At 41.1% G+C, this 16051-nt stretch overlaps 1 protein-coding gene and 1 long non-coding RNA gene across 2 annotated transcripts in view; both read right to left on the reverse strand.

Moving 5' to 3' along the window:
• Positions 1 to 11365: 11365 nt before the first annotated feature.
• On the reverse strand, positions 11366 to 12926 carry LOC125298058 (complement C1q-like protein 2). The gene is made up of 3 exons (XM_048248700.1): positions 12592 to 12926; positions 12151 to 12282; positions 11366 to 11902 (listed from the first exon to the last, which is right to left on the reverse strand). Exons 1-3 carry the CDS (start codon positions 12866 to 12868, stop codon positions 11595 to 11597), a joined length of 717 nt encoding a protein of 238 aa, XP_048104657.1. The 5' UTR covers positions 12869 to 12926; the 3' UTR covers positions 11366 to 11594.
• Positions 12927 to 15400: 2474 nt separating this feature from the next.
• Positions 15401 to 16051, reverse strand: part of LOC125297940 — a 31356-nt gene continuing 30705 nt past the window's right edge. The window contains exon 3 of the long non-coding RNA XR_007194129.1: positions 15401 to 15460. This is a non-coding gene — a long non-coding RNA (uncharacterized LOC125297940). The remainder of the gene's footprint in view (positions 15461 to 16051) is intronic.

A 16051-nucleotide genomic window follows, 5' to 3' on the forward strand; every position in this document is an offset into this window, starting at 1 on the left:
AAAGGCGCGGAAGAACAAAGCGACATCTTGTGGTTTCGAATGGCTGGTGACTCGATAGTGAATCATTTTACGCTCATTTCAGTGGGCTATTTGCTGTGTAATTACTGCGTGCGTGATTAGCCTGACCTGTAGCCTTGTTTTGCGAGTTGAGAGGCAGGTGCGGTGATTCAATCGATACATTTTGCTTCAGTGCAAGTCTAAAAGACGTCACGTACACTTCCAAAAACTTGAATCCAGTAGGCTAACTTGTTAACATTATTTGCTGTCCGGATGCTCAGTGTATTTTTTTTTGTAAGAGCAACTTGTGATAGGGTCCTGCTGACCTCTTATGGATGTTCTCTCTGGCCTCTTTCCACTCACGCAGCATGCGTGATGTAGGTTCCTCGACACACAACTAGGTCAGAGGAACAGGAGAAAGCAGGCAACTCTTGAATCTAGATTTTTTTTTGTAACATGGTTTAGTAGACCTATAGGTTGCAGTCAGATGATTTAATATTAGCCCCCCTTACCACATAGAAAAATTCCATGGCCACGGTCCGTTGTGGGTCTTTGCGAACCCTTCCCAGTTTCACTTTATTTGTTATTAGTATAGTTATAGTAGTCATTTATTTGATAAAAATGTCTTTTTGAATGCTGTGTTCTTCCAAACTTTTTCTTCCTGTTATAGGGTCATTGTTTGTATCAAAATGGAGCACAGCAGTTTAATACTGGGGCACATGCCCCAGAGAAATGGGTCTAGTGACGCCCATTCAGACAATTCAGACAATTGCACTGAATGTGTGTGTGGATTGCTCTAGTCCTGCAAGTGCATTACACGTATTCATTTAGCAGACATTTTTTTTTACTTACAGAAACGAGGAATAACATTCAAGCTACAGTGCAGAGGAGACCTTACAGTCAGGAATTAGTCAATACTAGCCTTTTAGAAGATGAGAGGAGTGGAGATGTTATAAGTAGGCTTGTCAAAGTAGGTTATGATGGAGTGCCGTCGTCACGGTTGAGTAAGTGCATGACTACCATACCAATGAGCCTCTTGGGGGTTGTGGTGAACCTGCAGGTTCGGTCTTGAGTGAGACAGTGAAGAGTGGGAGAAAAGTGTACGCCCATTAAATGCCTAAACTGATAATAACAGGCTAATAATAAAGGGCAGCCGTGGACTACTGGTTATAGGGCTTCGGACTTGTAACCTTGAGCAAGGCACCTAACCCCTCACCGCTCCCCGAGCGCCGCTGTGGCAGGCAGCTCACTGCGTCGGGGTTAGTGTTTGTTTCACCTCACTGTGTGTTCACTGTGTGCTGAGTGTGTTTCACTAATTCACGGATTGGGATAAATGCAGAGAACAAATTTCCCTCACAGGATCAAAAGAGTTTATATACATATACTTATACTTAATAATAATAACTCTGGTCGTCATGACTTGCCAGATGTCCCAGAGGGAATCGAGCATTAGTGACTCCACATATCTGGACGACACTTGAGAACCCCACCGGCACTTTCCTCACCTCAGCCAGTGGAACTATGACTGCACTTGCGCGTGTCTGACACTGCTATCATTCCCAGACGCTCACTGCCAAAGGCCTTTTTGCTAACGTAACGGATTTCAGCTGACTCGTGTGAAAAGGCAAGATAGAGAGAAGATTTTTTTGTGTGTATGTGTACAGATACAGATTCATACTGTTTTTTATAAGCAGTACCTCTATTTTACAAGCATTATCATCCATGTTTACTGGCTTAGATTTAGTGTTACAAACATGTTGTAACATATTTTCACTTAATGAAAAAGTCTAGGCATAGGGATCTTCACAACAACAACAACAACAACAACAACAACAACAACAACAACAACAACAACAACAACAACAACAGCAGCAGCAGCAACAACAACAACAACAACAACAACAACAACAGCAACCAACAACAACAACAACAACAACAACAACAACAACAACAGCAGCAACAACAACAACAACAGTGCTGTGAGTGTTTCATATCACAGTTTATTCCCCATTACCCAACACCCACTCTAAGCATGCCTGTGGTATGGACACCTGCCCATTGGGCAGCTATCAATATATGTACAGCTGGTATGTAGCTGTGCAGTTTGAACGATGGGTAAACCTCCCTCCCGGTGACTTAAGTGCCCATTCCGAGGCGCTGTTAATTGCAGGTTCAAGTCGAGGCAAGTGCAGGGCTGAAACATTTATGTTCATTTGATCAGGGATGGGTATTAATGGGCTATGTATTTGAAATACTGTCATTATGGTTGTAATGTATTCATCCCTAATCATTGCCCTTAGTTAGCATGGGAAAATAGGGGAAAATAGTGCTATGAGCTATATATACATTATACTAGACATTGTTGTAAAAAAAAAAAAATGTTAACACCATGGCTACAGCCTTGACACTATCACACACACACATTCATTCACTCTCACACACTTATTCACACACACACACACACATACAAACTCTATTTCACTTACTTTCACTCCCTCCCACTCTCTCTCTCTCTCTCTCCACACATACCTCTCTTTAACTGGACCCCAGCTGCAGATGTTGACCACACAGATGTGAGCGCCAGAGTGACCAGCGAGACAGCTGGTCCCCCTCTTTCCCAGAATTCTGAGAGGGTCAACAGCGCAGTGGATTTGTGGGGCCGTGAGAAATCTTGACATTTGTATTTATTTTGGGGTGTGAAGGTCTGGAGTGTTGGAAATGTCTTCAGTTGTGAATAATATAGTAAAGTACTGCACTTTAGTACTATATTAAAATGTCATTGATGATACTGCGCTTTACTATTCCATAATGTAGAGATACTGGTGTTGTGTGTTGTTTGTGTGAGTGCTATGGGAGGGTGTGGTTGTGTCTATCTGGCGAGGTGTATGGTACAAGATACATTTCCAAGAGGATCTATCAATCAATCAATCAATCAATCAATCAATCAATCTATCTATCTATCTATCTATCTATCTATCTATCTATCTATCTATCTATCTATCTGTCACTATCTGTATAATCACATAGTGCAGGTATTAGTGCAATAGGTTAGTCTGGTATTGTATTGTGTGGTATATAGTACAGAAGAGATTAAAAAAAAAATAGATGAGTGATAAGGTCATTTCAGGTAACTGCTCGTTTGGCAGTTGTCAGAGATGAGTCTTCCATGCATGTTCGGCATGTTGCCATTGTTATAAATGATGTAGATATAATTGATTGTTTTTCATGTTGAGAGCCAAATGCCCCAGGCATCAATAAACTCACTCTACTAATTATCCTCATTATCAATCATTAACATTTTCTACTGCCCGAATGCATACATTGAAATGCAAATGTGTGTATGTGTGTCAGTGTGTGCATGTGTGTATGTGTGTGTGTGTGTGTGTGTGTGTGTGATGTGAAGTGAAGACAGCTCGAAGCCTGATTATCAATGTGTACTTAATCCTTAGCTGTCTACTGTGCTGTCTTTGATCACCCACACATTGTGAAGGACTTAAGTCAAGTGCAGCCCATCCATCCAACACCCCTTCCCTCTCCCATAAAAATAGACCAAAGCTCTTGTCCTATTCTACCCTCATACATTCACTGCACAAAAACAAACAAACAAACAAAAGAAACATTCCAAATACCAAAAACACACAAAGTGATTTACAAGGCATTACATGTATCACTGTAAATTGCACATATTATTTATTTCTCAAAACTTTTTCAGTGCAGTCCATACAGTTTAGTTAGTTTATAGCAGGTTTTCTTAAGTCTCCTCTCTCTCTCTCTCTAGGCTCAGTCTCTATCTCTTTCCCTGTTTCCCCTCATTGTCAGTCTCTGACAGTTAACTTGTGATAGCTTGTTGTTTGCCAGAGGTCATAACAAAAAGCTGTTTGAATATTTAGAACATTGATTGTTTTTTAAGGCGTGGCAGTGGATGCAAATCTATACCTTTAATTACCAAGGCCTTACCTACCTTCAGTGTAGGCCTAATATTTAGGCTAGGCCTACATTATAATTAGTCTTTTTATTTATAGGGTAAGCTATAGGCTAGCACTTAGCCTATCTAGCAAATAGTGGAAATTTAAGGAACAGCAAGGGACGGGTATAGGTCAAGAATTAAAACATGAATGACAAAGAACAAGAAGCAGAAGAATGCCTACAATAAAAATGTTCCCTGTATTTGGAGATCATTATTATTCTAAGACTCTGACAAAGAAACGTCTCAATTTGGACATTCTGCCTTAACAAGCAAACTATGAACATGTAAGCGCAAGACTTTCCATCAATAACGGGTGAGATATGGTCAAATAGCTCCACCTTCTGCCAATACGCCTTCACAGCACCCTTGTGGGATATACATAATAGGAAAAACGTTAGGCTAGGCCTACATGTCAAACTGGTTCATCATCTGACGATTTACAATGCAGACAGTAACTTCAATATGGTCACACGATTTTGACCATCAACTGTGGTCTAACCACAGCCAGATAACAGGGCAAGATAGCAGGGGAAGCTTTGAAGACGTAACTCGCCTGTCTGCATGTCTACTTGAGCGACCAATCAGAGAGCTGCAATTCAAGCGTTTTAGATGACCAAATGACTGCCTGTTTAGAACATTTGATATTCTAAAAATAAATGTATTTCATATGCTTTGTATTGACAACTGAGTGACATTTTATATTTTATACAGTATTTTAAGACACTCTTGTTTGAGTTAATAATTATGCAATTATATTCCTTGGTTTCGAAATGGAGGCGATATTTGGGTTTCTCTGAATTTGGGGGAGGAGGCGTGCGTGGGTCCAAAATGGTATTCACAAGTTACAGCAATACACTGAAGGTGAGAGTTGTGTTTGGAATTAACGTATAATATACGGTTTTATGTTGTCCTACATTCACTATTGTCATTAGTGGAGATGTATGTTCTTTTTACGGACAGTAGTGTGTTATCCGTGTGGTATAATGTCTAGTGACAGAGGTTAGAGTTGTCATTCTTCAACCAGCTATCCGGTTAGCCGAATGCTATTAAGTGCACCTTACACAACCTTCACTTAGATAACGTAAGTGCAAGGGTAAACATTTACGAATATTACGAGAACGTTTTCTCATTGATAATTGGTTATTCAGACAAATAAGTTGTCAATATCATGATACAAAATGTTGTGTATATTATATTATTTTCTGTTTCCCCACCTGTTCCTCCTTGTTGTGCAGTGTCTGCGACCATGGCGGGCCTGAAGGCTTTTTGGGAGAATTACAAGGTGTTAATTGTGATGGGTTCAAGTCTCGGACTCATTCATTGGGGTTGGTACACACTGAAATCGAATCCGGCGTTTCACAAAGGCAGAGAGGACTACTATCCCGAACCAGCCATAGTGGGCTACGTTGCGCCACCGTCCAAGCCAGCAGAATCAGGCGTCCAAGGGAAAGTAGAAAGATTGTTCGAATTGTGCTAGGCTACTGGTAAGTGCCTGTTGCGTATTGAATGGGTAGTACCACATTATCGCGTGCAGGCAAGTCTCTGGTGCCCTGTTGTTGTCCTGTGTTCTCATTTTGAACAAAAGGCTGCACATTCTCAACAGGGATAGTGTACACTTCTAACACCCATCATCCCTAAATTTAGCCTGGCAATGCCTGTCTACCACTTCCGCTCAATTTAATTTTGCTTCAGTAGGATGAAATTCTCTTCTTTGCACGAAGAGAGGCGTAGTCAATAGTCTGGTTTACGACGCTACTCTGAATTAGTGTCAGCCTAATTTATGCAGCAGAAACAATTGCTCACAGCCTGTGATGTTTACCTGCTCTACTTTATAGCTTGTCATGTTTATGTCACTCACCCGTCAAGTAATACATTTGTCAACATTGGCTATATTTATCCACTTCGAGTTGAGCTTGAACATAATTTTGATTGCCAGAAGGTGTAAAGGAACGAGATCTGAAGTTCTGAAAGGCCTCTATAATGTAGTGTGTTTCTAGATAACCATATTTCTTAGCCTCAGGAACAAGACCTGAGGTTCTTCTGAAAGGCCTCTACAATGTAATGTGTTTGTAGATAACCATATTTCTTAGCCTCAGGAACAAGACCTAAGGTTCTTAAAGGCCTCTATAATGTAGTGTGTTCGTAGATAACCATATTTTTTAGCCTCAGGAACGAGAACCGAGGTTCTGAAAGGCCTCTATAATGTGGTGTGTTAGTAGTAGATCACCATATTACTTAGCCTCACTGAGTATGAGGTTAAAAGGTACTTTCACCTCCACAGAAAGCCTCGCGTTTGAGGTCGTAGATAGTCAACTTACTAAACATAATGAATAAAACTTAAAAATGCACTGGAGCACAGGTTGTCAAAGTTCAGTAATGGTGTCTCTCAGGACAGAGAGATGAGTTGTTTTACCAAACACATTCAACCAACAGTAAGAAACTAGTTATTTAAGCGATGTATTACTAAATCTATCTCACTCTCTTCTCTTCCATTGCACTCTACATCCTTTCGGTCGACTTTGCTGTGACACTGAAGTACTGAAAGCCTCCAAAAAGAGTTAGTCACTGTGCGCTCGTGTGGTAATGAAGAAGCCGAGCTGGTTGAGACGGAACTGGCTGTGGGTGGCCGGAGGCTCCTTCTTCGGCATCCACCTTGTCACTTGGCTCCTGCAGAGGGCGATGAAGAGCTCTGTGAAGAACGAGATGCAGCTGAAGCAGAGGAGTGCAGAGGAATAGTATTTTTTCCCCACACACACACACACACAGACATACAGACATACGCTGAAATACACACACACACACACACACATATACATACATACACACAAATGCTCACACCATTCCCATCATCCAAACACATTCAAACATCCACACATAAAGACACAAACACAGACACACATAAATGCTGTGTCCTGTCACTGTAACAGTATAAAAGAACATTTTATTCAGCTTTATTTCATAATTTGCTGTGACTTTGTAAATCTTATTTTCAGTCACGATGTTGTACTCATGAACTCAGACAGTGATAATATTTATGTACTTCTCCTTTTGGTGAGTTGTTAAATAAATAAATGAATAACAGCCTTTCATTGTATTAATGTATCTGGAAGTTAAATAATGGGGAAAATCTACAGCGGTAACAACTTTTATTTTGCTGATAGTTGTGTGTTGATATTCTGCCGCTGCTGCTAAGAGAGAGACAGGAATGGATTTCAGGCAACAGTAGGTAGAGGTACACGGTTTGTCGTAAATATCGCAATTTTTTGGACCGATTTTTGCGATATGATTTGAATGTCAATGTCAAGATTCAGTTCAATATTCCAAACGTCTCATTTTGCTGCTGGGGTGGTAAGGTCAAGTGGGACTTGAAAATTGTGGAAGATTGGAAAAAGTTTCAGTACCTCTGGCCTAGTGCATTGGTGAGTTTCACTGACTGTCATAAGGAGGATGACCTGAAGATAAAAATCATAAATGTGACAAGAGTAACCATGCACGATTAATTGTAGCCTTTGCGATTAGATAATTCCAGTGGTTCACTTTGTGATTGTGATAATCATGATGGTCATGTGACTTGAGAGGCCCAGAGGGAGAGAGCAAAGACAAGCAAGCAGAAATTAGGTAAAGCTAATTTAATACATTTGGAAAATCATTATGCTAATTTAATACATTGTGCAGCGCAAGATATTTCGTCACCCACCAGATATTAAGGTTTGATGTGTCACTGGACAGAGACAGGAGTTCTGCCAAAGTCAGGAGTTCTTAGTTAAAGTATCTTGTACCTCAAGGGGTTACTGTGTTAGTGTGAAGACTTTAGACTGTCTCAACCTTCTATAAGTGATGTTGACATATATTGGAAAATGCATAAATCCGCTGGCACTTTCAACATTACTGACAGTTACAGTGTCATAATAGGGACTGGAAAGGAGAATCATCAGATATTGCAACAGAGACACTTCAACACAAAAAGTAAGTTTATTTATAGAGCCCATTTTTCAAGCACAATGTTGCACAACAATGCAAGGCTGTCTTTATCATGACGTGCCATGTATGAGGCGGGTGTCTTATTTCGTTCTGTGACTTCTGTTCTGGAGATACTGTGTTATGTTCAAGTGATGTGACTGAGTGAGTGAGTATTTAGCTTAGATATAACTGGTTATTAAAAGCAAGGGGATCCTAAATGTGTTTACATAAAATGTGTTTCATTATTATCTTCTGTGCTACTAGCTACTGCACTACCCGAGACATTTTCCCATTCAAAAATTCAAATGTGAAATGCAAATGGCTCTAGACAACGGGAGGGAGGTTTACCTGATGTACTTTACAGCTACGTACCAGCTTGACTTAACACAATTCTGTTTGCAACATATTTGCTCCCTAATCGCATCTAGATTTCTTAGATGTAATGAATCATTCATTACCATTCAGCATGTATGGAGCCCTGGAGGTCTCATCGAGAATTTTTGTTGTATAGTGAGACAATGTGCGCTCGTTTTACAAAATTGTCTTTCTCATCTGACATTTTGTGGTCATTTGAGTAAATTGTGCACTCATTTTAGTAAATTGTTTATTAATTAATAATAAATTATAATTATGCACTCAATTTACCAGGCTAAATTGTTGACTTGTTAACTCTAGGTTTAATTTAGTAAAATGAGCGCACGAGTGAAACAGTTTAGAGTACACTATTTAGTGAAAAGAGTGTACATTCTGTCGATATACAAAAACAAACCTTGCAGTGACTCTGTAAGCATGATAGGCCTACTTATGAAAACCTCTTAGCCTGCTAAAGCATTAGTTAAAGTTCATCAATTTGGATGCCCTGAAATTAGTTAATGGAAATTGTATGTCAATAACAAATAAATATATACCTGTTTCAGAGTTGTATCCATTGCCAACGTTGCTGTAGACTTTTTTGAAGACGAGTGTTATGTCGGTGTTGAATGTAATGGGGCCGGTGTGCTTGCCTTCGGTTGTTTCAAACACCACTGAAAAAGCCACTTTTCCCCCTGCAGACTCGATCAGTGATTTGTTTAGATTTAGAACAACTATTGAACATGGAAGGAAATCAGCTACTTATGCAAACACAGCCATTTAATATAAAATGTGCATATTTGAAATGACAAACTAGAGACCAAATCTACCATGCCTTCTGCATTAATGCTGACAATGTTATTATCTAATTGTAAACAGAGTAGGTGGACCATCCCCTTCACTTTTTCAGTTGACCCCTGGGGACATTCAGCTGATATTTACTGATACCATCAATGCACACATTTAGATCAAATCAAAAGTTTGATGGGCAACAGAAAAAAGCTGGACGTCCTACTGTATGTGACCTGTGAGTAGATCTGGTGAACTGTCAGTGCTAAAAAGCTACAGTGCCTATAAAAAGTATTCACCCCCATGGATATTTTCACTTTTACTGCCTTCATAAATGGAATCTTGATCAATTTAATTTGGCTTTTTTTTACTAATTAACAAAAATCCCCTCTTTAATGTCAAAGTGAAAGCAGATTTCTACAAAGTAATGGTAATTCATTAAAAATATATAATGCAATATAAGTGATTGCTTTTGAATTGATGGCAGTGGAACAGATAAAGAGACTCCGTAGACTCTGAAGAGTTGTACAGGTGGAGTCTGCCGACGTAGCACCCTCCTCCAACTGCGTTGATCCGCTCTCTCCTGAGACCACAACTAGACCACACCACAGGGACAGCAGCAGGTGTAGCATCGCTCTCAATGTCTTCATGCTACTTAGCGTACAACGGCTCTGGTCCTACTCTGGCTCTCTGTATTAGGTTTGGGTTACCCAATCAGGGCAAGCTCTCCTTTATATGCAGAGACATTGTGCTGTTTCAGCACTTTGTTTATGTTTCACAATGTGTTGAAATGAGAGAAGACGTTTGCATTTTAGAGAAGTATTATGCAACATATTGAGGTTGATGCTTGAGGATTATATAGTGTGTGTTGGTGAAATTAAGGAAGTTGACTCCAACTGACAGGGGAACTAAAAACAGGCCATCTCTGGTATTACCAGAGGAGGTTTAAGCATGTTTATTTACATTTATTTATTTAGCAGACACTTTTTATGCAAAGATATCTACATATGTCAATTAAATTACAAAGCAACTCAGGGTTAACCCTTAAAGGTCCAGTATGTAGGAAATAATGGAAAATAAACTGTAACCATTCAGAAAATGATCACCATATGTTGTCAGAGAGTAAGGAAACACAATGAATTGACGTAATGGCTTATTTGACAACATTACTCTAAAACCCGTAAAACCCATGAAAAAAAAATGAGTTACGGGCGGAATCTCTTGGAATTTTTAGTTTATGTTTTGAACGATTCATTCTAGAATAGCGTATTAATAATGGGCTAGCACGTCCTCCTATTTGGGTTGCCAAATTAGCAAAGGCCAACTGTCAACAGCTGTCAGTTGTAGTCATGAACATCCACGAAAAGGCAGGCAAATTTACAAAATTAAAACAAGAAACAAATTAAGTGGACATCGGAGGAGCTTCCTGATATGGTGACGTCTTCGGCAAACGAAGAATATCAAGTCTGATGCAGAGCTGGCCATATTTCTCCACAACAGGTAGCCTAGGCTAAACTTCATCTGCATCGCTGACTTCAGCTATATGTTACGTTGGTTAGAGAGGTATTTTTTGTTTTCATTGTTTCCTTAATGTGTAGCTGGGTCATGGTTGGAGAAACGTTAAAGCAGCTGCAGGTCAACTAACGTTAGCTAAGTCTTCATTACATCTGGCAACCCAGAAGAGGCTCTCGTCTGGTAGTCTTGAGAACGTTCACCAGTGTTTTGATTTTGGCCTACAGAACGCTTGGGTAACAATCCTACAAATCGCACCTTTAAAGGTGTAGGTTTTGAACGTTCTAAGTTCAAGAACAATTGAAGGTTCTAAAATTCTATGTTGAATTCAATGAACCCAGATATTCTTTAGAATGTTAATTTCCCAACATTCCTGTCACACCGGTGTGACGGTACTCCTTTAAGGGTTAAGTGCCTTGCTCAAGGAAACACCAGTTGAAGCCGGGGAATTGAACCCACAACATCGTTTTTAGGCTACTTCATAGCCCAGCTCCTTTGCCACTATACGCTACCCACCATCCATCCATCCATGATTATACATGAGCAGCAGGGCTACTGGTCTCTGGGGGCCCTTGACAGAATCATTTGGCTTATGCTGTCCCCTTTTGCATGCGGTCACACAGAGAGGCAGTGAACAGGGAAGTCTCACACTCTGCCATTGACACTATCACATCAAAAAGCAAACAGTACAGTATGTACCATTACATTCATGTCAGTATTTGGGATGACTAAGAGGCCATCAAAAGGAAGACAGTTACAAAACACACACACACACACAGAGAGAGAGAGAAAGATGTGCAAGAATGTTTAATGAGCATAAAGAGATACAACTTTATTTTCCTCAGATTTGCTACACATTTCAAAACACATTGTCAATTTGCAGGAAATATGAGCTCAATTCCGTGTTCAAAATATTTACCCATAACATAATTTCCTAAAGACATATTCATCTGGAAGTATGAGAGAGCATGTACTGTAGGCCGATGTCATGTAAATAGCACTGGCTTCTGCTAATGATTTATTGACTGGTTGTGGTTGGTGATGCTTCCACCTCGAATAGCAGGTGTCCCCTGAAAGTAGTGTGGTGATTGACATTATCTAGCACCCTGCAGTTTGCTGGTAGGTACACGTCCACCACGTCTCCTACCTCTAGGAGCAGACTCGCCCCGTTAGACGCGTTGTTGTGATGGCTGCTGAAAGTGGAATATATTGATACTACAGCCTTTTTGTTCTTGCGCAAGACGGCTGCCATGGTAACCGAGCTGCCCCGAGACAGAGCAGAAAAGCTGAAGTCGTACACACCTCTCACGGGGGCGGTGAAGAAGCCTGGGACACACACACACACACGCACACACACTGCTTGAAAATATATTCTAAAAGTGATATGTTCAATGGCAATCTTAATTTTAATCAAACGTCTATGACTTGGTTATAAATGTGTTGTGATGCATGGTAAAACTGCTTAAATCGCTGTTCACGGTTTATTTGTAAAGAAGTATGGGGATCAGTTAATTGATCTATAATTTCACATACGATTGCCACTGATGACATTTTGTATCTGTTAGGGTGTTCACCTGTATTGGAGTTGTATGCGTTGCCAACGTTGCTGATGACTTGTTTGAAGATGAGAGTTGTACCACTAGTGAATGGACCGGAGTGGTTGTCTGTTGTTGTTTCAAGTGAAAGTGAAAATGCCACTTTCCTATCTGAAAACACATTTAGTGAAACATTTATCGGTATTAGAAATGTGTCATTAGAAAACATGAAAGCCAAAATAAGCATAACATTTGAGCCACATCCTTCTGATATCATTTTTTTAATGTTCATGTGGACGTAATATTTTGTCCATTTATATACCCCCCCCCCACACACACACACACACACACACTCACACTGAACAAACTTTTTTTCTGTCAGACTGTCAGAGCCATATGTTGTTTTGTTGTCACTTTGAAGTCACTTTTTTATGAAAAAGTATCAAAAGAATAGCTAAATCATCATAACAAGCTGTTTACCTTGATTCTCCTTCTTCATCTGGTCCACGGTGCTCTCACTGGCCTCCAGTCTGGACTGCAGGGCCTCTATCTGGGCCTTGGCCAGCCACAGCTCCACACGCTGCTCCCCCATCAGGGCGCTCATCTCTCTCAGAGTGGCGTGGACGTCAGTTGTACAGGTGGAGTCTGCCGACGTAGCACCCACCTCCACCTGCGTTGATCCGCTCTCTCCTGAGACCACCACTAGACCACACCACAGGGACAGCAGCAGGTGTAGCATCACTCTCAATGTCTTCATGCTACTTAGCGTACAACGGCTCTGGTCCTACTCTGGCTCTCTGTATTAGGTTTGGGTTACCCACTCAGGGCAAGCTCTCCTTTATATGTAGAGACATTGTGCTGTTTCAGCGCTTTTTTGATAGGTGATGTTGAAATTTAGGAACTGGTTGCATTTTAGGGGAAAACCCAGCAAATTTCTGGAGTTGCATGATGCATGGTGATCAAGCTTCAAGGTTACTTTATTAGGTTTCGTTCCCAAGGGAGAAATTTGTTTCAGATAAGGGTAAAGGAAAACACCACAGGACAGAGCGCATATAATCATAAACAGCAATTGTGTGAATGAACACACATTAACAACCATCCATCGTGCCATAAATTACACTCACATCATCTTAAAGGGACACCAGGCAAGCCTGATGCTTTTTCTCTATGAAACTCCCCCTCGCTCTGTCTGAAGCTCTTTTCCTTTTCTTTGCGTCTTCCGTCAAGGGTTTTAAGCTGCTTCTTCATTGGCTCTGCCATTATACACACGTTTTGCAACAATCTCTAGCGTTTGGATTAGCCTGCCTCTGTGCTGTAAACTGATACTGCTTCGGGTCGGCGGTAGGATACACCGAACTTGCAAGTGGGATATTCTTCCTACAGGCAGTAGGGGCGGGCGAGAGAGCCTTCATTCGCCCCGTAATGAGTCATTTAACCATATACCGACTTACGAAGATGATTAATTAACACAAAAACGTTGCCTGGTGTCCCTTTAAAAGCCCAATAAATAGCCCAGATAGCACTCTCTCCCAACCAGTCCCATTAAGCACAGTCCCAAAGTAGACACTCACTCTCTCTCACCCAGTCCCATTAAGCACAGTCCCAAAGTAGACACTCACTCTCTCTCTCTGTACTCTCCAGTCACACACAGCACATCCATACCCCACAGCCTCAGCACATCTCCACTCAGTTCAGCCCCCATACACAGCCCCCTACTCAGCACTTAGTATTGATTTATTTTGGGCCTTCCTACTGTTCTGCCCACGTTGCCCAGTAACTGACAGGGGGACAGGGGAATGTTTGTAGCAATTGTGCTTACAGAAACGGACTGTGTACCTCCTATGTACCTTCCTGTGTTCGGAGCACGTATTCTTTTGTTTTGCCCACATGAATTAGCAAATGGTGTTTGTCACACTAGTCCACAAAGCTTTTAACCCCTGCTTTATGGTTGTCAATCAGTACGTTTACATGCACGGTTAAGTCAAGCTACTACCCTGTCATGTTGTCATGCAACCAGTTGAGCCTAGAGTTTTGCATACTAATGTTTTGGTGACTGTTACATGCCAGTCTAGGGGTTAGACACACAACAAAAGAGTTGAGGTTGAAACCCCCCAAAAAGGCGAACGAACGGTCAAATATCGTTCAAATTTGAAAGTGTTTATTTACAAGAGTGATTTAATAAGAAGAAAAAGAACAAAAAAAGTGTTAGCTCAGAAATCATACAAGTAAACATAAACATAAACAAAGGTAACAAAGTGGAAAAAGTGGTCAAGGCCATGCCAGCCTCTCACTCTGGCAACTCCGGCAACGAAGGCAAAACCTGCTGGGCGGAGCGTGGCAGGCGATGGAGCGCAGCAAGTGAAGCGAGGTGGAGCGTAGCTTCTGAGATGGGGAACAGCGCCCCTTCATACAGCCGCACACCCAAATCACCAACGGCAGTACAGCGAAATTGGCAATTAACGCTTCCACCACCAGGACGTCCTGCAGCACAGCTCACAGACACGGGACAAAACAGAGCAAAGCAACACAACACAAACATATACATAACAGTGACTCAAAATATGTACTTATTAAATATACAGTATGTTGGTCAGGGTTTGATTGACAGAGATCACACAAACACAGAAAGAGGGATCACAAAAACAGTACATTTAATGTGTCTGAAATGAGACAACCCAACGTTATGTTCCTTCAGTGTACTACACAATAACAACTGTTGGAGTTCACGCACCAGGCAAAACATTACAAACTGAAGGTGCAGACGCCGATTCGCCATTGTTCTACACAATAACAACAAATATTGCTCATTTGACTAACATTTAACTCAACAATTCAGCATGTAAGATCTTTACACAAACAAAACATGATTTACTAAAAACATATTCATTTGGATTTTTTGAAGGATGTCTGGACTATCATATGTGATCTGTGTCATATACAGTGTATAAGTAATTTTTCCTGACATCTCTATGAAGCACGGATGACTTATTAACAGCATTTTGGTTGTATTCTATGTCGTATACAGTGTACAAGTAATATTTCCTGCCATCTCTATGAAGCACTACGGATGGCTTATTGACAGCATTTTGGTTGGCAGTGCTTACATCTGGAATAGCAGGTGTCCCCTGAAAGTAGTGTGGTGATGAATGTTATCTAGCACCCTGCGGTCGGCTGGCAAGTACACGTCCACCACGTCTCCCACCTCTAGGAGCAGACTCGCCCCGTTAGACACGTTGTTGTATTCGCTCTTGAAAGTGGAGTACAAGGAAACCACCCGCTCTTCGTTCTTCGGGGCTAAGAGCAGAGAGGCTGAACTCGTACACTCCTCTCAGAGGGGCGGTGAAGAAGCCTGGGTCAGAGGATGGGTAGACATTTATTGATCCTTTTGGAAATTCATCTGACACCATACAGCTCAACAACAACAGGACATACACACACTCCCATAACCCCCCCACACACACACACACACACACAAATACACAACACCAAGTATCTCTACATTATGGAATAGTAAAGTGCAGTATCATCAGTGACATTTTAATATACTAAAGTGCAGCATTATCACTCAAAGAGAATCAAATGCCCTTCCCTTTCCTAACTTCTTCAACAGTGTAATACTGGAAGGGAGGATTGATGTCTGTGAGGCTACTTCGCGAGTACTTCAATAGAGAAGAATGGGCGGCCACACTTTGTGTAGGTCTGCCTCATGTCTAAATAGCAGCGTATTCTGTGAAGGTGTCGCGGACCGGATTAAAATAGCCTAGTCAGCGAATCAACAATCGGAGAAAACTGAAAACTTTCTGGGGACGTCGCTGTCAGGTCCCTCGGATGACATTTGCATTTGGTCATTTCAAAGACGTCCTAAGAACCTAACAATAACATTATACCGGGGACATCAAGGGGACGTATTGTTTATTCACACATGGCAGCAGAGTTGAGA

The sequence above is a fragment of the Alosa alosa genome, chromosome 7 (assembly GCF_017589495.1).
Source record: "Alosa alosa isolate M-15738 ecotype Scorff River chromosome 7, AALO_Geno_1.1, whole genome shotgun sequence".
Classification (NCBI taxonomy): domain Eukaryota; kingdom Metazoa; phylum Chordata; class Actinopteri; order Clupeiformes; family Clupeidae; genus Alosa; species Alosa alosa.

Excerpts from the sequence above, each read along its gene's own strand:
- LOC125298058 (XM_048248700.1), bottom strand. The coding sequence starts at position 12,868 with ATGAAGACATTGAGAGTGATGCTACACCTGCTGCTGTCCCTGTGGTGT. Across the intron at positions 12,283-12,591 it reads GATGAAGAAGGAGAATCAAG|ATAGGAAAGTGGCATTTTCA; the intron begins GTAAACAGCTTG and ends ATGTGTTTTCAG. Across the intron at positions 11,903-12,150 it reads CGCATACAACTCCAATACAG|GCTTCTTCACCGCCCCCGTG; the intron begins GTGAACACCCTA and ends TGTGTGTCCCAG.